Here is a 22,777-nt window from a genome sequence, read left to right as displayed (position 1 = left end):
AGGCTATATACAGGGGGTACCGGTACAGAGTCAATGTGGAGGTTATATACAAGGGGTACCGGTACCGAGTCAATGTGGAGACTATATACAGGGGGTACCGGTACAGAGTCAATGTGGAGGCTATATACAGGGGGTACCGGTACAGAGTCAATGTGGAGGCTATATACAGGGGGTACCGGTACAGAGTCAATGTGGAGGTTATATACAAGGGGTACCGGTACCGAGTCAATGTGGAGACTATATACAGGGGGTACCGGTACAGAGTCAATGTGGAGACTATATACAGGGGGTACCGGTACAGAGTCAATGTGGAGACTATATACAGGGGGTACCGGTACAGAGTCAATGTGGAGGCTATATACAGGGTGTACCGGTACAGAGTCTATGTGGAGGCTATATACAGGGTGTACCGGTACAGAGTCTATGTGGAGGCTATATACAGGGGGTACCGGTACAGAGTCTATGTGGAGGCTATATACAGGGGGTACCGGTACAGAGTCAATGTGGAGGCTATATACAGGGGGTACCGGTACAGAGTCAATGTTGAGGCTATATACAGGGGGTACCGGTACAGAGTCAATGTGGAGGTTATATACAGGGGGTACCGGTACAGAGTCAATGTGGAGGTTATATACAGGGGGTACCGGTACAGAGTCAATGTGGAGACTATATACAGGGTGTACCGGTACAGAGTCTATGTGGAGGCTATATACAGGGGGTACCGGTACAGAGTCTATGTGGAGGCTATATACAGGGGGTACCGGTACAGAGTCAATGTGGAGGCTATATACAGGGGGCACTGGTACCCCCCCATTCAGCTGAAAATGTGGCGTGGGGAATTCAAAAATATTCTTTAGCCATATTTAACTTTCAGACATTAACAAGTCCAATACAGCAAATGAAAGATAAACATCTTGTTCATCATGTCTGATTTTTAAAAATGTTTTACAGCGAAAACACAACATGTATTTATAAAATAAAATAAACATTTTTCCCAGCCAAAGATAGTCACAAAAGCAGAATTAGAGATAAAATGAATCACTAACCTTTGATAATCTTCATCAGATGACACTCATATGACATCATGTTACACAATACATTTATGTTTTGTTCGATAATATGCATATTTATATCCACAAATCTCGGGTTACATTGACGCCATGTTCAGAACTGCCTCCAAAATATCCGGAGGAATTATAGAAAGCTACGCCAGATAACAGAAATACTCATCATAAACTTTGACTAAAGATACATGTTCTACATATAATTAAAGATACACTGGTTCTTAATGCAACCGCTGTGTCAGATTTATTTTAAATGTTACGAAAAAAGCCTACCATGCAATAATCTGAGACGGCGCTAAGACGTAAATATATTTCTCCGCCATGTTGGAGTCAACAGAAATACGAAATTGCATCATAAATTCCCTTACCTTTGATGATCTTTCATCCGAATGCAGTGCAAGGAGTCCTAGTTCCACAATAAATCGTTGTTTTGTTCCATAATGTCCATTACTAGTGTCTGATTAGCTGCATTTGCTAGCACTTTCAGCTCACGTGCCCAAAAACTGACGCTGGTCCAGGCGAACTCGGACGAAAACTTCAAAAATATATATTCCAGGTCGAATAAACTGGTCAAACTAAGTAGAGAATCAATCTTCAGGATGTTATTTTCATATATATCCAATAACGTTCCAACCGGAGCATACGTTTTCATCTGCAGCCAAATGGAACGATGGTGACACCCACAGAGAAAAATGCGCAACAGGGAAATTGCATTCTGTCAGGACAGAGACTCATTCCCCTCCCATTCGGTCAAAGTTCACACCAGAGGCTCCATTCCACGTTCTACTGAATGAGGACATCTAGTGGAAGGTGTAGGAAGTGCTAACCGATCCATATCTTATTTGGAAGTGAGGAGGCGATGTCTTAAAATTAGACACTCATTCAGAATTTCACTTCCTGTTTGGAAGATTGCCTGCCCTGTGAGTTCTTTTATACTCACAGACATAATTCAAACAGTTTTAGAAACTTCAGAGTGTTTTCTATCCAATAGTAATAATAATATGCATATATTAGCAATCTAGGACAGAGTAGGATGCAGTTCACTATGGGCACGCAATTTATCCAAAGTGAAAGTACTGCCCCCTATCCTCAACAAGTTAAGGAGACTTTTGGACTTAGACTTGGCGCTCTGGTACCGCTTGCCGTGCGGTAGAAACGGCAGCTCTACCCTTTAGCTCAGTGCGGATGTTGCCTGTAATCCATGGCTTCTGGTTGGGGTATGTACGTACAGTCACTGTGGGGACGACATCCTCAATGCACTTATTGATAAAGCCAGTGACTGATGTGGTATACATATTCCAGTCTGTGCTAACAAAACAGTCCTGTAGCCTAGCATCTGTGTCATCTGACCACTTCCTTATTGAGTGAGTCACTGGTACTTCTTGCTTGAGTTTTTTCTTGTTATCAGGAATCAGGAGGATAGAGTTGTGGTCAGATTTACCAAATGGAGGGCGAGAGAGCTTTGTATGCATCTCTGGTAAATTGTGTGGTCTACAGCTTATCACGAGATACTCTTACCTCAGGCGAGAAAAACCTTGAGACTTCCTTAATATTAGATTTTGTGCACCGGCTGTTATTGACACAGACCACTACCCCCTTATCTTACCGAAGGCAGCTGTTCTATCTTGGCGACGCCCCGAAAACCCAGCCAGCTGTATGTTTACATGTCGTCGTTCAGCCACGACTCTGAGAAACAACATAAGATATTACCGTTTTTAAATGTCCCGTTGGTAGGATAGTCTTGATTGGACCTCATCCGTTTTGTTATCCAATGATTTTGCGCGTTGGATAATAGGACTGATGGTAGAGGGGGGGGGGTTACTCCCTTCTATGTGAATTTGACCATATAGATGGGTCTGTGTTCTAATGCTGTGATGTCGTGGATGCTGTGATGTCGTTGTTGCTGTGATGTCGTGGATGATGTGATGTCGTGGATGATGTGATGTCGTGGATGCTGTGATGTCGTGGATGCTGTGATGTCGTTGTTGCTGTGATGGTGTGTTGCTGTGATGGATGCTGTGATGTCGTGGATGCTGTGATGTCGTGGATGCTGTGATGTCGTGGATGCTGTGATGTCGTTGTTGCTGTGATGGTGTGTTGCTGTGATGGATGCTGTGATGTCGTGGATGCTGTGATGTCGTGGATGCTGTGATGTCGTGGATGCTGTGATGTCGTGGATGTCGTTGTTGCTATGATGTCGTTGATGCTGTGATGTCGTGGATGCTGTGATGTCGTTGTTGCTGTGATGGTGTGTTGCTGTGATGGATGCTGTGATGTCGTGGATGCTGTGATGTCGTGGATGCTGTGATGTCGTTGTTGCTGTGATGGTGTGTTGCTGTGATGGATGCTGTGATGTCGTGGATGCTGTGATGTCGTGGATGCTGTGATGTCGTGGATGCTGTGATGTCGTTGTTGCTGTGATGGTGTGTTGCTGTGATGGATGCTGTGATGGTGTGTTGCTGTGATGTCATGGATGCTGTGTCTTGTTCACCTGACAGACTGCTACTATGAAGATGCCTTTCAGTATTGCTGAACCCAGCAAGGAAGCCAGGTATGCTATTACATCATCATTCTGTATTATATTCCTGTATCGTCATTCTGTATCGTGGTCCTGTATCGTGGTCCTGTATCGTCATTCTGTCCTGACCCTGGTTTTACATAGTAGCATGATAGGTGTTGTTGTACAGGGTCAGTCATAGTAGTACGATAGGTGTTGTTTTACAGGGTTACCATGCCAATCCAGCCTTGTGACCTATGTTCTCTGACTGTGTGTGTGTGTGTGTGTGTGTGTGTGTGCAGGATGTTGGAGCAGCTGAGGAAGCAGCAGGGTTCAGTCCTCCACCCAGACTACAGCTCTTCCTTCCAGTGTTTTGAAGACACCCTGACCCGCCTGGTGCCTTACCACCTCTACCAGGGCACCGCCACCGCACCACACGACTACCACAGAGGTACACACACCCTGACCCGCCTGGTGCCTTACCACCTATACCAGGGCACCGCCACCGCACCACACGACTACCACAGAGGTACACACACCCTGACCCGCCTGGTGCCTTACCACCTCTACCAGGGCACCGTCACCGCACCACACGACTACCACAGAGGTACACACACCCTGACCCGCCTGGTGCCTTACCACCTCTACCAGGACACTGCCACCACACGACTACCACAGAGGTACACACACCCTGACCCGCCTGGTGCCTTACCACCTCTACCAGGGCACCGTCACCGCACCACACGACTACCACAGAGGTACACACACCCTGACCCGCCTGGTGCCTTACCACCTCTACCAGGACACTGCCACCACACGACTACCACAGAGGTACACACACCCTGACCCGCCTGGTGCCTTACCACCTCTACCAGGGCACCGCCACCGCACCACACGACTACCACAGAGGTACACACACCCTGACCCGCCTGGTGCCTTACCACCTCTACCAGGACACTGCCACCACACGACTACCACAGAGGTACACACACCCTGACCCGCCTGGTGCCTTACCACCTCTACCAGGGCACTGCCACCCCACCACACGACTACCACAGAGGTACACACACCCTGACCCGCCTGGTGCCTTACCACCTCTACCAGGGCACCGCCACCGCACCACACGACTACCACAGAGGTACACACACCCTGACCCGCCTGGTGCCTTACCACCTCTACCAGGGCACCGCCACCGCACCACACGACTACCACAGAGGTACACACACCCTGACCCGCCTGGTGCCTTACCACCTCTACCAGGACACTGCCACCACACGACTACCACAGAGGTACACACACCCTGACCCGCCTGGTGCCTTACCACCTCTACCAGGGCACCGCCACCGCACCACACGACTACCACAGAGGTACACACACCCTGACCCGCCTGGTGCCTTACCACCTCTACCAGGGCACCGCCACCGCACCACACGACTACCACAGAGGTACACACACCCTGACCCGCCTGGTGCCTTACCACCTCTACCAGGACACTGCCACCACACGACTACCACAGAGGTACACACACCCTGACCCGCCTGGTGCCTTACCACCTCTACCAGGGCACCGTCACCGCACCACACGACTACCACAGAGGTACACACACCCTGACCCGCCTGGTGCCTTACCACCTCTACCAGGACACTGCCACCACACGACTACTACAGAGGTACACACACCCTGACCCGCCTGGTGCCTTACCACCTCTACCAGGGCACCGTCACCGCACCACACGACTACCACAGAGGTACACACACCCTGACCCGCCTGGTGCCTTACCACCTCTACCAGGACACTGCCACCACACGACTACCACAGAGGTACACACACTTGTTTTTCTATCCTCGTGGGGACTTAATGTGATTTCAGGTCCCCATGAGGATAGAAGAACAAGACCCCCCCCCCCCCCTTACACCTATTGGGACAGTGACATATTATTTTTGGGGGGGTCTGTACTCCAGCACTTTGGATTTAAAATGATACAATGACTATGAGGTTAAAGGTCAGACTGTCAGCTTTATTTTGAGGGTATTTTCATGCATATCGGGTGAAACGTTTAGAAATTACAGCCCTTTTGGTACAACTATGTCACTGTCCCAATAGTTTGGGTGTTCACCTTCCGTGCATTAGGAAGGTATTCAGACCCCTTGACATTTGTTACATTACAGCCTTATTTTAAAATGGATTAAGTATTTTTTTCTCTCAACAATCTACACACAATACCCCATAATGACATCACAATACCACATGACATCACAATACCCCATAATGACATCACAATACCACATGACATCACAATACCCCATAATGACATCACAATACCACATGACATCACAATACCCCATAATGACATCACAATACCACATGACATCACAATACCCCATAATGACATCACAATACCCCATAATGACATCACAATACCCCATAATGACATCACAATAACCCATAATGACATCACAATATCCCATAATGACATCACAATACCCCATAATTGCAAAGCAAAAACAGGTTTCTATTAGTGATGCACCGATATGCCATTTTTGGCCGATATCCGAATATTTTTCTTTCCAATAACAAACCAATACCGATAACCGATATTTAACATTTTAACGGCCTTTCCAGTGCAGTTTAATAGTTAACACACACACATGGATGCAGCGGTCTAAGGCACTGCATCTCAGTGCTAGAGGTGTCGCTACAGTCAATGGTTCGAATCTGGGCTGTATCACATCCGGACGTGATTGGGAGTCCCATAGGGTGGCGCACAATTAGCCCAGCATCGTCCGGGCTGTCATTAACTGACTTGCCTAGGTTAAATAAAGGTTACACACACACCACACACATACACACACACCACACTGACCAAAAAGTTATTTTGTTGGTATTTACGTATGTCCCCATTACCAGTAAAACATCATCAAAACCTATTTCTTTCACTTAACTTGAGGTGCTGTTTCATTGTTCAGTCGTTTAATTCTCAACCAGAATTTCTATGGAACGCCATTTGGTTCTTCTTTGTCAAATAAGATACAGTTCAAATAACACAACATAATCTGTTTCAGTAGCTATAGTTAGCTAGCTAATATAGCTAGGTGTTATCATCTAAAATATCCCTAATTTAAACAACAGTTTTCATTTGATTAATGGTGGTCGGACCCATCTATGTGAAGCTAGCCACAATGAGGATTAGCCACAATGGTGGACTTTGCGGTTAGCCTTCAAAATAAAAGTATGGCGTAATTCTACTATTTGTATTAATTTGCATCACTGGCAATGACATACTTTTATTTTGAAGGCAAACTCAAATTCCACTATTGTGCCTGATCCTTGTCCCAAAGCCACTCCTGGGCTGTGTGCTTAGGGTCATTTTTCTGCTGCCTGATTCTGAGGTCCTGAGCGCTCTGGAGCAGGTTTGAACCTTTTATTTAACGAGGCAAGTCAGTTAAGAACAAATTCTTATTTTCAATGACGGCCACTATTATTGTACAATGTAGAGTAGGTGTGTCCAAACATTTCACTGTTAACTGTGTGTAAATTTATGTCTACTGCAACTTGACAAGAGAGCATGAGAAAATTAGTTTTCATCAGTTAACTTTTGAGTGTGTGTGTGTGTGTGTGTGTGTAAATATTTATTTATTTATTTTTGTAAATATTTGTTGCTCGGTGGTGTTGCTAGTCGTCTGTTCCTTTGCCAAAATTCGTTCTCGGTTTTATTTTAAAAATAAACATGTTTTCACCACTTTATTTCATATATATTCAAGCATATTTATAAATAAAACCTTCTCATTGTCTCGTTGCAGCAGACGTATAAGTGAGCAATATGTTTGGGACATCGAATCACATTAAAAATTAGCAATACATATAGAATCGTGAGGTCCCTGGTAATTCCCAGCCCTAATGTGTATGGTCGGGAGTGACCACATGACCTGACCAGAAACTCCAGTGTTTGATTACACATGTTCCATTCTCTCCCTCTCTGCCCCTCTCAGTGGATGATGAGTCTGATTACACATGTTCCATTCTCTCCCTCTCTGCCCCTCTCAGTGGATGATGAGTCTGATTACACATGTTCCATTCTCTCCCTCTCTGCCCCTCTCAGTGGATGATGAGTCTGATTACACATGTTCCATTCTCTCCCTCTCTGCCCCTCTCAGTGGATGATGAGTCTGATTACACATGTTCCATTCTCTCCCTCTCAGTGGATGATGAGTCTGATTACACATGTTCCATTCTCTCCCTCTCTGCCCCCCTCAGTGGATGATGAGTTTGAGAGTGTTTCCAGCCAGCTCCTGAAGAGAACGCAGGCCATGCTGGATAAATACAGACACCTGCTTTTTGAGGAGTCAACGGTAAGTAATTCATATTATATTACCTTATTATCAACAGTAAGTAATTCATATTGTTACCTTATTAACTATTTTTTCTCACATTGATCTCAATGGTTCTTGTCCTTCTCCTCCTCCTTCTATTAAGGTCTGTCTCCTTACTCAGCCCTCCACTGTTCAGCGTGTTCTTTCTCTTCCTCCACTAACTGATGTGCTGTGGCGCATTGATTGATTGATTGATTGGCTGGTTGGCTGTGTTTCTGTTGTATGTTTCATAGCGCCTTGGCCCGTCAGCTGAGATGGTAATGATGGACAGGATGTTTATTCAGGAGGAGAAGATCTCTCTTGGACAGGACCGCATCCTCGCCAGGGACAGACCTGGTAATACTATACTGTGTGTGTGTGTGTGTGTGTGTGCAGTTGAAGTCAGAAGTTTACATACACCTTAGCCAAATGTGAAAGACTGAGTTTGAATGCAATTCCTGACATTTAATCCCAGTAAAAAAATCCCTGTTTTAGGTCAGTTAGGATCACCACTTTATTTTAAGAATGTGAAATGTCAGAATAATAGTAGAGATTTATTTCAGCTTTTATTTCTTTCATCACATTCCCAGTGGGTTAGAAGTTTACATACACTCAATTAGTATTTGGTAGCATTGCCTTTAAATTGTTTAACTCAGGTCAAATGTTTTGGGTAGCCGTCCACAAGCTTCCCACAATAAGTTGGGTGAATTTTGGCCCATTCCTCCTGACAGAGCTGGTGTAACCGAGTCAGGTTTGTAGGCCTCCTTGCTCGCACATGCTTTTTTCAGTTCTGCCCACAACTTCCTGACTGATGTTTTGAGATGTAGCTTCAATATATCCACATAATTGTCCTTTCTCATGATGCCATCTATTTTGTGAAGTGCACCAGTCCCTCCTGCAGCAAAGCACCCCCACAACATGATGCTGCCACCCCCTGTGCTTCACGGTTGGGATGGTGGTGTTCAGCTTGCAAGCCTCCCCCTTTTTTGTAACTTTTTTTTTAAACTTCCGACTTCAACAGTTGGTTCCCTCTACTGCTATAACAGCCTATTCCATTCTGGGATGGCTTTCCACTATATTTTTGCATATTAATGCAGGGGACTTACTTCCATTCAGCAACAAGAGCATTAGTGAGGTCGGCACTGATGTTGGGCGATTAGGCCTGGCTTGCAGTCTGCGTTCCAATTCATCCCAAATGTGTTCGATGGGGTTGAGGTCAGGGCTCTGTGCAGGCCAGTCAAGTTCTTCCACACCGATCTCGACAAACAATTAATTTCTGTATGAACCTCGCTTTGTGCACGGGGGCATTGTCATTGCGTAAGTGGCCAGCTGAGGGCTCTCAAAGTGATTCTTGCATAAAAGACAGAGGTAGTCATTTTTCCTCTCGCTCCTATTGAAAAGTCAGTTGTCCCGGTTGATATATTATCGAATAGATATTTGAGGATTGATTATAAAAAACGTTTGCCATGTTTCTGTCGATATTATGGATATAATTTGACATTTTTTTTCGCCGTTGTCGTGACCTCTATTTCCGGTGGATTTCTGAACATAATGTGAGAAGCAAACGGAGGAATTTTGGGTATAAAAATAATCTTTATGGAACAAAAGGAACATTTGCTGTCTAACTGGGAGTCTCTTGAGTGAAAACATCCGAAGATCATCAAAGGTAAACGGTTAATTTGATTGCTTTTATGATTTTTGTGACCAGGTTACCTGCTGCTAGCTGGACATAATGCTATGCTAGGCTATCGATAAACTTACACAAACGCTTGTCTTGCTTTGGCTGTAAAGCATAATTTCAAAATCTGAGATGACAGGGTGATTAACAAAAGGCTAAGCTGTGTTTCATTATATTTCACTTGATTTCATGAATATTAATATTTTCTAGTAATATTTTTTGACCGTTGCGCTATGCTAATTAGTGTAGTTGATGACAATTCTCCCGGATCCGGGATGGGTAGTTCTTCCGTTCATCTTTCCCCTCGATCCTGATCCTGGGATCCCTCGATCCCAGTTCTGGCCATTGAAAAACGTCCCCACAACATGATGCTGCCACCACCATGCTTCACCGTTGGGATGGTGCCAGGTTTGCTCCAGATGTGACGCTTGACATTCAGGCCAAAGAGTTAAATCTTGGTTTCATCAGAGCAGAGAATCTTGTTTCTCATGGTCAGAGTCTTTAGGTGCATTTTGGCAAACTCCAAGTTGGCTGTCATGTGCCTTTTACTGAGGAGTGGCTTCCGTCTGGCCGCTCTACCATAAAGGCCTGATTGGTGGAGTTCTGCAGAGATTGTTGTCCTTCTGGAAGAGTAACTCTAGAGCTCTGTCAGAGTGACCATCAGGTTCTTGGTCACCTCCCTGACCAAGGCTCTTCTCCCCGATTGCTCAGTTTGGCCAGGCTGCCGGCTATAGAAGAGTCTTGGTGGTTCCAAACTTCTTCCATTTCAGAATGATGGAGATCACTGGTTTCTTGGGGACCTTCAATGCTGCAGAAATGTTTTGGTACCCTTCCCCAGATCTGTACCTTGACACAATCAGGTCTTGGAGCTCTACGGACAATTCCTTTGACCTCATGGCTTGGTTTTTGCTCTGACATGCACTGCCAACTGTGGGACCTTATATAAGACAGGTGTGTGCCTTTCCAAATCATGTCCAAATCAATTGAATTTACCACAGGTGGACTCCAATCAAGTTGTGGAAACGGGATGCACCTGTGCTCAATTTCCGGTCTCATAGTAAAGGGTTTGAATATCAGTTTTTTTATTCTAAATAAATTTGCAAAAAATTTATCTAAACCTGTTTTTGCTTCATCATTATTGGGTATTGGATTCTTTTCATTTAATCCCTTTTAGAATAAGGCTGTAACTTACCAAAATTGATCTGAATTCTTTCTGAGTGGGGGTGAGGGGGGGGTCTATATATGTATTTGACACACACACACAGGGGTTGACATTTCGGATCGGTGTCCTGCTAGCGTTCCACTACGACGACAACAGGTGAAATTGCAGAGCGCGAAATTCAAAATACAAAAAAAATCGTAATATTAAACATACAAGTGTCTTAAATCGTTTAAAAGCTTAACTTCTTGTTAATCCGTCAGATTTCAAAAAGGCTTTACGGCGAAAGCACACCATGATTATCTGAGGACAGCGCCACACATCAAAATACTTTTTCAAACCAGCACAGGCGTCACAAAATCACAAATAGCAATGAAATAAACCACTTAACTTTGAAGATCTTCCTCTGTTTGCAATCCCAAGGGTCCCAGCTACACAATGAATGGTCGTTTTGTTCGATGAAGTCCCTCTTTATATCCAAAAAATGTCAATTTTATTTGGCACAATTGATCTCAGTAATCCACTTGTTCAACATGCATGCAAACGAATCCAACACGTTACCGATAAAAGTTTGTCTAAACAAGTCAAACGATGATTCAAATTCATCTTCAGGTACTCTTATGTCTAAATAAACGATACAATTTAAGACTGAGAATAGTATGTTCAATAGGGAAGTTAAATAATGAAGAGCGCGCACCTCATTCACGGGCGCAAAAAGACTACTTTTCTAATGAGGGACACCTTGGAAAAACTACAACTACTTATTCATTTTTCAAAAAACAACTCTGAAACCCTTTCTGAGGACTGTTGACATCTAGTGGAAGCCATATGAACTGCAGTCTGGGTCTTAGCCTATGGGATAAAGAAATAGGTATCATTGAAATGGCTTGTGACCTCAAAAAAACAATGTCCGAATGGATTGTCCCTCACAGACATTATTTTAACAGTTGTTTTTATGCTGCTCAATTGTAACAGTCTATCCAATGTTACCAAATTACATGCATATCCTAGCTTCTGGGCCTGAGTAACAGGCAGTTTACTTTGGGCACATCATTCATCCGAACTTCTGAACACTCCCCCCGAGCCTTAACTATTGAAGGCACCAATAATTCTGGACCCCAATGTATATCTAACATACCTTACCTTTTTTATATATAAAAAATATATAATAATGATATATATTATATACTTTACGAAAAATATAAACGCAACAAATTTACTGCACCAGAGTTAATATAAGGAAATCAGTCAAATTTTTTATACATTCATTGGGTCCATATCTATGGATTTTCCATGACTTGGCAGGGGCGCAGCCATGGGTGGGCTCTTGAAGGGCATAGGCCCACCCCCTGGCTGGGCCTGGCTTCCCAATCAGACTGGCCCACCCAATGTGGAGAAATTGTCTTTTTTTTTGTGCGTATGGAATATTTCTGGGATATTTTATATCAGCTCACGAAACACGGGACCAACACTTTACGATGTTGTGTTTTATATTTTAGTTCAGTGTATATTTATATATACAGACACACAGTTATATTTGAGATTCTTCAAAGTAGCCACCCTTTGCCTTGATGACAGCTTTGTACACTCTTTGCATTCTCTCAACCAGCTTCATGAGGTAGTCACCTGGAATGCATTTCAATTAACAAATGTGCCTTTTTAATTTGTGGAATTTCTTTTCTTCTTAATGCGTTTGAGCCAATCAGTTGTGTTGTGAGAAGGTAGGGTTGGTATACAGAAGATAGCCTTATTTGGTAAAAGACCAAGTCCATATGGCAAGAACAGCTCAAATAAGCAAAGAGAAACGACAGTCCATCATTACTTTAAGACATGAAGGTCAGTCAATGTGGAACATTTCAAGAACTTTTAAAGTTTCTTCAAGTGCAGTCGCAAAAAAAAATTAGGCGCTATGATGAAACTGTCTCATGAGGACCAAGTAACCAGTCTCAGAAATCGGCAATTAACTGCACCTCAGAAATTGCAGCCCAAATAAATGCTTCACAGTGTTCAAGTAACTGACACATCTCAACATCAACTGTTCAGAGGAGACTGTGTGAATCATGTCTCCATGGTCAAATTGCTGCAAGAAACCACTATTGAAGGACACCAATAAGAAGAACAGACGTTCTTGGGCCAAGAAACACGAGCAATGGACATTAGACCAGTGGACATGTATCCTTTGGTTGAGGAATCAAAATTTTAGATGTTTGGTTCCAACCTCTGTGTCTTTGAGAGACGCAGAGTAGGTGAACAGATGATCTCTGCATGTGTGATGGTGTGGGGGTGCTTGGCTGGTGACACTGTCAGTGATTTATTTAGAATTCAAGGCACACTTAACCAGCATGGCTACCACAGCATTCTGCAGCGATACGCCATCCCATCTGGTTTGGGCTTAGTGGGACTATCATTTGTTTTTCAACAGGACTCTGACCCAACACAACTCCAGGCTGTGTAAGGACAATTTGACCAAGAGGAGAGTGATGGAGTACTGCATCAGATGACCTGGCCTACACAATCACCCAACCTCAACCCAATTGAGATGGTTTGGGATGAGTTGGACGGCAAAGTGAAGGAAAAGCAGCCAACAAGTGCTCAGCATATGTGGGAACTCCTTCAAGACTGTTGGAAATGCATTCCAGGTGAAGCTGGTTGAGAGAATGCCAAGAGTTTGCAAAGTTGTCATGAAGTCATCAAGACAAAGGGTGGCTACTTTGAAGAATCTCAAATGTAAAAAATATATTTTATAGTGCTCATAAAATATAGTTTGATTTGTTTAACATTTCTTTTGGTTACTACATGATTCCATGTGTGTTATTTAATAGTTGTGATGTCTTCACTATTATTCTACAATGTAGAAAACAGTCAAAATAAAGAAAAACCCTTGAATGAGAAGGTGTTCTAAAACTTTTCAGCGTGTGGATCTTTAAAAAATTTTTTTTTTACCTTTTATTTAACTAGACAAGTCAGTTAAGAACAAATTCTAATTTTCATTGACGGCCTAGGAACAGTGGGTTAAACTGCCTTGTTCAGGGGCAGAACGACAGATTTGTACCTTGTCGGCTGAACTTTCGGTTACTAGTCCAACGCTCTAACCACTCGGCTACCCTGCCGCCTCTACACTCTAACCACTAGGCTACCCTGCCGCCTCTACACTCTAACCACTAGGCTACCCTGCCGCCTCTACACTCTAACCACTCGGCTACCCTACAGTGCATATAGAAAGTATTCATGTTTAATGGTTTCAACGAGGCCAGAGAATCTAGTTTCTCATGGTCAGAGACTCCTTTAGGTGCCTTTATGGGGTATTGTGGATGTGTTTTATCACTTATCATGAATGTGTTATCCCTGGTGGGTGTGTTATCCCTGGTGGGTGTGTTATCCCTGGTGGGTGTGTTATCCCTGGTGGCTGTGTTATCCCTGGTGGCTGTGTTATCCCTGGTGGCTGTGTTATCCCTGGTGGCTGTGTTATCCCTGGTGGCTGTGTTATCCCCTGGCCAGTGTCTTGGTGGATGTGTTATCCCTGGTGGATGTGTTATTCCCTGGCCAGTGTCCTGGTGGATGTGTTATCCCTGGTGGATGTGTTATCCCCTGGCCAGTGATCAACCTCTTGGGGATTGAGAGAATTGACAATAATTACAAGAGATCAGCAAGGAGAAGCTTTGTAACATTTCTATTGGTCAGTCTGTCCCTCATGTATAGCAGAGCAGCACATAGCTAATCAGATTAGTGTTTGAGGTAGCTTTGTCTTCGGTTAGGTCTCTCCTCTCTGCCTCATCTTATAACATCTCTTACTCTCTCTCTCTCGCTCTCTCTGTGTCTCTCTCTCTCTGTCTCTCTCTCTATCTCTGTGTCTCGCTCTCTCTCTCTGTGTGTCTCGCTCTCTCGGTCTCTCTCTGTCTCTCTTCTCTGTCTCTCTTCTCTGTCTCTCTCTCTTCTGTCTCTCTCTCTTCTCTGTTTCTCTCCCTCTCTGTCTCTCTGTCTGTCTCTCTCTCCAGAGGAGTACGTTGCCAACTCGAAGCTGCTGGAGCGGGAGAGTGTAGCTGCCAGGGTGCCCCAGTCTGCTGAGCCCAGCGTCGTGTGGAGTCGTGTATCTGTGGCAGGGACAGATACAGGTCCTACCCCCATCACAGCTTCAACACCGGCCCACTTCCCCTCCACCAAGCTGGTGATAAAGCAGGGAGGAGCGGGGGCATCTGCCTCCTGGTCCAGCTCCCCAGCTCCTGTAGCCAGGTCGGGGTCAGGGGTCAGACAGACAGTTGACACCCAGAGTCACAGCTCCTCCTTCAGCCACGGTCCTCCGCCTCCTTCCTCATCCAGCTCCTCCTACCGCTCCTTCTCCTCCAACTCCTCCTACCGCCCCTCCTCTCGTCCAGCTGATGATGATGATGATTCTCTCCCCCAGAGGACCAGTAAACCTCCCATGAAGACTTACGCCGCCCGCCCACGCATCGGCTTGAAGCTCAAGATCAAACAGGAAGCGGGGTTTAGTAAGGTGGTACACAACACCGCCCTCGACACACCATCCACACCCCAGCCTCAAGCCCAACTACACCCCACCACCCAGCCACAATCAGCACTGACGCACCCAAAAGCCCGAGCCGTAGCAGCACTAGCCACGCCTCCTTCTATAACTACTGTCATTAGGACTCCACCCCCTACCTGTAATGCCACTTCCTCGGCAACGGTCTCCATAGAAACCACACAGGCGACCCCCATCCCCCTCCAGAGAGTCACAGCCCCCCCACCCCCCTCCTCCTATCACCCTTGGTCTTCATCATCAACGACAACACCATCCTCATCCTCTTTCACTGCTCAGATTAACGGAACGTTAGAACATCACAATGTGGGTGGAGTCGAGCGTAACCCCGCCTCCACGGTCACTCCTCCTCAGACCACTTGCCGCCTACCGCTAAGGAAGACTTACCGGGAGAACATCAGCCCGCGCGTCCGACCGGGCGTACCGGGAGGAGGAGGAGACAGTGTCCCGTACCCCCGTCCCTCCCCCTCACCCCCCAAATCTCCCCTCCCGCCCTCCTCACCCTCTGCCCTCTCGGAGCGGACAGTGATCGCCAACGTGAAGTTGGAGAAGAGAGGAGGCAGCTCCAGGGAGGTGGGCTCCCACGCCCACACAGAGCCCAGCCGAGAGGCCCCAAGGCTGGGGAACTCCACCTCCTCCTCCCCTGGCTTAGGTCTGGAGGTGTTGTACCGCGGCATCAAAAACACAAACACCCACCCTCACCTCTCAGACAGAACCAGAGACGGTGAGGGGGAGCAGGGGGACAGAGGAGGGGACAGAGGAGGGGACAGAGGAGCGGACAGAGGGGGGGACAGAGGAGCGGACAGAGGGGGGGACAGAGGAGCGGACAGAGGGGGGGACAGAGGAGCGGACAGAGGGGGGGACATGGGGAGGTGTAAAAGGGTGAGCAGTAAAAACCATCAGAGGTCAGGGAGTGGAACGTTCAGAATGGACCAGCATGCCCCTGGGCCCCCGTCCACGCCGCCAGATGCTTCCTGTTACAGAGACTCATCACTTCCTGCTAAGCGCTGTAAGTCGGACTCCCCTGACATGGACAACGCCTCCTTCTCCTCCGGTTCCCCGCCACACGATGAGTCTCTTAACGAGCACCTGCAGTGTGCTATCGACTCCATCCTCAACCTGCAGGGCCAGGTCCAGGGGCCCCCGCCGCGCGGGTCTAAAGGGGGCCCCGTCAGGCCACAGCGCGCCATGGGCCCCCAGTCCTCCTCAAACACACACAGACCCTCCTCCTCTTCCTCATCCTCCTCCTCTTCTCAGGTTGGAGGCAGAGGACGCAATGGCGGCCTGGTGCCACAGACTCAAGGCAGATAACACACACACACACACACACACGGGACAGTAGAGACTGAAGAGGAGGAGAGGCGGACAGAGACGTCTCGCTGTGTTTTAATGAACCGTTTGTCCATTTAAATGTAGTCTACTTTACAACATGACCCAATGCTCACAGTCTCTCCATGGATGAGTGGATGATGACTCTCTCTCTCTCTCTCTCTGTGTGTAAAAAGGTATCGTGTTTTACTCTGGAAGTCTCCTCTGCTCTCTCTCCAATCCACGCTCAATCATTCATTAGAATAATTAGTCTTGGTTTTTCATTCACAGGCTGTATTCCCATTACATTCCTTAGGTCGTCATGGTCTGTCTGTCTGTCTCCTGGTGAAGAAATAACACCGTGGTCATGTTCACTAGGTGAAACAGGTGAAAAAGAATCTGAAACTATACAAACTAGTCCAATAAGAACACAGATTTTGTTTTTCTGTTGCAAACGGTTTTACTACGGTGTGCCCTACTGAACACTATTGAGGGGACACTCCCTACAGCCTGCGGTCACTAGGTAGCCCACACCAGGAAGAGAGAGGTCTGGTTTAGAACGCCCTACAGCCTGCTGTCACTAGGTAGCCCACACCAGGAAGAGAGAGGTCTGGTTTAGAACGCCCTACAGCCTGCGGTCACTAGGTAGCCCACACCAGGAAGAGAGAGGTCTGGTTTAGAACGCCCTACAGCCTGCTGTCACTAGGTAGCCCACACCAGGAAGAGAGAGGTCTGGTTTAGAACGCCCTACAGCCTGCTGTCACTAGGTAGCCCACACCAGGAAGAGAGAGGTCTGGTTTAGAACGCCCTACAGCCTGCGGTCACTAGGTAGCCCACACCAGGAAGAGAGAGGTCTGGTTTAGAACGCCCTACAGCCTGCTGTCACTAGGTAGCCCACACCAGGAAGAGAGAGGTCTGGTTTAGAACGACCTACAGCCTGCTGTCACTAGGTAGCCCACACCAGGAAGAGAGAGGTCTGGTTTAGAACGCCCTACAGCCTGCTGTCACTAGGTAGCACACACCAGGAAGAGAGAGGTCTGGTTTAGAACACCCTACAGCCTGCTGTCACTAGGTAGCCCACACCAGGAAGAGAGAGGTCTGGTTTAGAACGCCCTACAGCCTGCTGTCACTAGGTAGCCCACACCAGGAAGAGAGAGGTCTGGTTTAGAACGCCCTACAGCCTGCTGTCACTAGGTAGCCCACACCAGGAAGAGAGAGGTCTGGTTTAGAACGCCCTACAGCCTGCTGTCACTAGGTAACCCACACCAGGAAGAGAGAGGTCTGGTTTAGAACGCCCTACAACCTGCTGTCACTAGGTAACCCACACCAGGAAGAGAGAGGTCTGGTTTAGAACGCCCTACAGCCTGCTGTCACTAGGTAGCCCACACCAGGAAGAGAGAGGTCTGGTTTAGAACGCCCTACAGCCTGCTGTCACTAGGTAGCACACACCAGGAAGAGAGAGGTCTGGTTTAGAACGCCCTACAGCCTGCTGTCACTAGGTAACCAACACCAGGAAGAGAGAGGTCTGGTTTAGAACGCCCTACAGCCTGCTGTCACTAGGTAACCAACACCAGGAAGAGAGAGGTCTGGTTTAGAACGCCCTACAGCCTGCTGTCACTAGGTAGCCCACACCAGGAAGAGAGAGGTCTGATTTTACCGTATCATCACATACAGATCCATGTGTCTTCTTTCCATATCGGGATTTCTATCAGCATCACAAATAGAGTTTCTGGTTCAGCCTGTTGTCCATGTGTCCCCCAGGTCAACTGTCCTCTTCTCCTGTTGTCCATGTGTCCCCCAGGTCAACTGTCCTCTTCTCCTGTTGTCCATGTGTCCCCCAGGTCAACTGTCCTCTTCTCCTGTTGTCCATGTGTCCCCCAGGTCAACTGTCTTCTTCTCCTGTTGTCCATCATCATATTCATGGTGTATCACTGGTTTTAATAGTGAGGTGACTGCTCTCTGACTGACTGTTGTGGGTTGACTGTTGTGGCTTCTCTCTGACTGACTTGTGGGTTGACTGTTGTGGGTTGACTTGTGGGTTAATCTCTGACTGACTGTTGTGGGTTGACTGTTGTGGGTTGACTACTGTGGGTTGCTGTCTGACTGACTGTTGTGGGTTGACTTGTGGGTTAATCTCTGACGGACTGTTGTGGGTTGACTGCTGTGGGTTGCTGTCTGACTGACTGTTGTGGGTTGACTGTTGTGGGTTGACTGCTGTGGGTTGACTGCTGTGGGTTGACTGTGGGTTGCTCTCTGACTGACTGTTGTGGGTTGACTGTTGTGGGTTGCTCTCGGTCTCTAATGGAACCACATTACTGTATTGGTGAGGTGCTAATGAAGACGTGGTGATGAAATCGCCTGTATGGTAAAACACATCTCTTCTGTTGTGAATGTCTCTGGTTGTCCTGGCAACTGGTCTTTCTGTCCGGTTCAATATGTTCGATGCATTTCAGTCAACACACAGACGGCCACCCTTACCCCCCCATCAATGTCCATCCATCCCTCTCTTCCTCCATGTCATCCCTCTCTTCCTCCATGTCATCCCTCTCTTCCTCCATGTCATCCCTCTCTTCCTCCATGTCATCCCTCTCTTCCTCCATGTCATCCCTCTTCAAAGCCCAGTGGAGAAGTCAAACCCAAACGCAGCGAGAGCAACAACAACAACAACATGGACAAACAAACTAATGTACAACAAAACCTGAAGAGAATTGGTAGTATATTATTACAGATTAATTTTGTATTGTATTTATTGTGTATAATGACACTTTTTAAAAAATAAATGTACATTTAGTAAAACTGTAAATCAAACCTGGCTTCTTTTCTAAAAGAGTTGATGTAAAAATTTAGGTAGACGCCAGATCACCTTTATTTAACCAGGTAGACCAGATCACCTTTATTTAACCAGGTAGACCAGATCACCTTTATTTAACCAGGTAGACCAGATCACCTTTATTTAACCAGGTAGACCAGATCACCTTTATTTAACCAGGTAGACCAGATCACCTTTATTTAACCAGGTAGACGCCAGATCACCTTTATTTAACCAGGTAGGCCAGATCACCTTTATTTAACCAGGTAGACCAGATCACCTTTATTTAACCAGGTAGGCCAGATCACCTTTATTTAACCAGGTAGACCAGATCACCTTTATTTAACCAGGTAGACGCCAGATCACCTTTATTTAACCAGGTAGACGCCAGATCACCTTTTATTTAACCAGGTAGACGTCAGATCACCTTTTATTTAACCAGGTAGACGTCAGATCACCTTTATTTAACCAGGTAGGCCAGTTGAGAACAGTTCATGTACAACTGCGACCTGGCCAAGGTAAAGCAAAGCAGTTCAACACAATACAACAACACAGAGTTACACATGGAATAAACAAACATACAGTCAATAACACAATAGAGAAAGTCTATATACAGTGTGCAAATGAGGTAGGATACGCAAGGCAATAAATGGGCCATGGCGGCGAAGTAATTACAATATAGCAATTAAACACTGGAGTGGTAGATGTGCAGAAGATGAATGTGCAAGTAGAAATACTGGGGTGCAAAGGAGCAAAAATAAATAACATGGGGATGAGGTAGTTGGATGGGCTATTTACAGATGGGCTATGTACAGGTGCAGTGATCTGTGAGCTGCTCTGACAGCTGATGCTTAAAGCTAGTGAGGGAGATATGAGTCTCCAGCTTCAGTGATTTTTGCAGTTCGTTCCAGTCATTGGCAGCAGAGAACTGGAAGGAAAGGCGACCAAAGGAGGAATTGGCTTTGGAGATGACCAGTGAGATATACCTGCTGGAGCGCGTGCTACAGGTGGGTGCTGCTATGACGACCAGTGAACGGAGATAAGGCGGGGCTTTACCTAGCAGAGACTTATCGATGACCTGTAGCCAGTGGGTTTGGCGACGAATATGAAGTGAGGACCAGCCAACGAGAGCGTACAGGTTGCAGTGGTGGGTAGTATATGGAGCTTTGGTGACAAAACGGATGGCACTGTGATAGACAAATATTTTGTAAATGACATCGCCGAAGTCCAGGATCGGTAGGATGGTCAGTTTTACGAGGGTATGTTTGGCGGAATGAGTGAAGGAGGCTTTGTAGCGAAATAGGAAGCCAATTCAATATTTAATTTTGGATTGGAGATGCTTAATGTGAGTCTGGAAGGAGAGTTTGCAGTCTAACCGGACACCTAGGTATTTGTAGTTGTCCACATATTCTAAGTCAGAACCATCCAGAGTAGTGATGCTGGACGGGTGGGCAGGTGTGGGCAAACGATCGGTTGAAGACCAGGCATTTAGTTTTACTTGCATTTAAGAGCAGTTGTAGGCCACGGAAGGAGAGTTGTATGGCATTGAAGCTCGTCTGGAGGTTTGTTAACACTGTGTCCAAAGAAGAGCCAAAAGTATACAGAATGGTGTCGTCTGCGTAGAGGTGGATCAGAGAATCACCAGCAGCAAGAGCGACATCATTGATGTATACATAGAAGAGTCGGCCCGAGAACTGAAACCTGTGGCACCCCCATAGAAGACTGCCAGAGGTCCGGACAACAGGCCCTCCGATTTGACACACTGAACTCTGTCTGAGAAGTAGTTGGTGAACCAGGTGAGGCAGTCATTTGAGAAACCAAGGCTGTTGAATCTGCTGATAAGAATAATGTGATTTACAGAGTTGAAAGCCTTGGCAAAGGTCGATGAAGACGGCTGCACAGTACTGTCTCTTATCGATGGTGGTTATGATATCGTTTAGGACCTTCAGTGTGGCTGAGGTGCACCCGTGACCGGCTCTAGTGTCTCCCCCTTTGAAGAGGGGGATGACCGCGGCAGCTTTCCAATCTTTGGGGATTTCAGACAATACGAAAGAGGTTGAACATTCTAGTAATAGGGGTGGCAACAATTTCGGCGGGTCATTTTAGAGAGGGTCCGGATTGTCTAGCCTGGCTGATTTGTAGGGGTCCAGATTTTGCAGCTCTTTCAGAACATCAGCTATCTGGATTTGGGTGAAAGAGAAATGGGGGAGGCTTGGGCGAGTTGCTGTGGGGGATGCAGGGCTGTTGACCGGGGTAGGGGTAGCCAGGTGGAAAGCATGGCCAGCCGTAGAAAAATGCTTATTGAAATTCTCAATTATAGTGGATTTATCAGTGGTGACAGTGTTTCCTAGCCTCAGTACAGTGGGCAGCTGGGAGGAGGTGCTCTTATTCTCCATGGACTTTACAGTGTCCCAGAAGGAGGTGCTCTTATTCTCCATGGACTTTACAGTGTCCCAGGAGGAGGTGCTCTTATTCTCCATGGACTTTATAGTGTCCCAGAAGGAGGTGCTCTTTTTCTCCATGGACTTTACAGTGTCCCAGGAGGAGGTGCTCTTATTCTCCATGGACTTTACAGTGTCCCAGGAGGAGGTGCTCTTATTCTCCATGGACTTTACAGTGTCCCAGATGTTTTGGGAGTTTGTGCCGCAGGATGCAAATTCCTGTTAGAAAAAGCTAGCCTTTGCTTTCCTAACTGCCTGTGCATATTGGTTCCTAACTACCCTGAAAAGTTGCATATCGCTGGGGCTATTTGATGCTAATGCAGAACACCACAGGATGGTTTTGTGATGCTTCCATTACAGTGCCTTATGTTTGTTGATGTGATTTGACCAGGAAAAACTCTGGGCCTTTTACTTATTTCTACTTACTGTGGGACATTCAGGGCAGCCTGGAGTGGCCTTGGATGAGTAACGGTGTCGATTTGAAGGGGGAGAAGGATGCAAAGGATGCAATGTAGCTGAGAGCCAGCAGGAGGCGCCAGTGGTAGTGGAAACGGGTGGTGTGCCTGCGGGGTTTCGAGAGTTGCGGAGAGGAGGAGGAGCAGTGGAAAGAGGAGGAGAGTAGGAAGACAGTGGAAAATGTCTAAATGCTGGGAACTTAAACTAAGTCATGGGGTGGTCTCTGAGAATGTTTATTACATTTTTTTTATTTTTTATAAAAAAGAACTGGGGAAAACTATAACTGAATAATGCAACCATTGGCAGGATGTGTAATCTCAATTTTATCGACTCTTTAAGATCTGTTGAAGATCTCTGTATTGGGGTTGCCATCAAAGAAAGACTCCACCCAAATGATTTATCCAACTCCCCCATCGCACGTACACCCCGTGCTCTCCACCCTCCTCAACCTTCCCTGCCAGTACCCCACCCAACCTTTT

The 22,777-nt window shown here is 46.5% G+C and overlaps 1 protein-coding gene across 9 annotated transcripts in view; it reads left to right on the top strand.

Annotated features, from left to right (window-relative positions):
• Positions 1-19,395, top strand: part of bicra (BRD4 interacting chromatin remodeling complex associated protein) — a 65,992-nt gene extending 46,597 nt beyond the window's left edge. For 4 of the 9 annotated variants that reach the window (XM_031795330.1, XM_031795333.1, XM_031795331.1 and 1 more), the window contains 5 exons: positions 3,563-3,615; positions 3,864-4,012; positions 7,816-7,910; positions 8,165-8,267; positions 14,743-19,388. In XM_031795330.1, the coding sequence (XP_031651190.1) occupies positions 3,563-3,615; positions 3,864-4,012; positions 7,816-7,910; positions 8,165-8,267; positions 14,743-16,595 (2,253 nt within the window). In that variant the 3' untranslated portion in view covers positions 16,596-19,388. Of the gene's footprint in view, positions 1-3,562; positions 3,616-3,863; positions 4,013-7,815; positions 7,911-8,164; positions 8,268-14,742 lie in introns of all 9 variants that reach the window. The other 5 variants (XR_004203905.1, XR_004203908.1, XR_004203906.1 and 2 more) reach the window with 5 other exon arrangements.
• The last annotated feature ends 3,382 nt before the right edge of the window (positions 19,396-22,777 follow it).

The sequence above is a fragment of the Oncorhynchus kisutch genome, linkage group LG18 (genome assembly GCF_002021735.2).
Source record: "Oncorhynchus kisutch isolate 150728-3 linkage group LG18, Okis_V2, whole genome shotgun sequence".
In the NCBI taxonomy this organism is placed as follows: Eukaryota; Metazoa; Chordata; class Actinopteri; order Salmoniformes; family Salmonidae; genus Oncorhynchus; species Oncorhynchus kisutch.
Note: the sequence above shows the minus strand (reverse complement) of the source record. Positions and strands in the feature narration are given on the sequence as shown.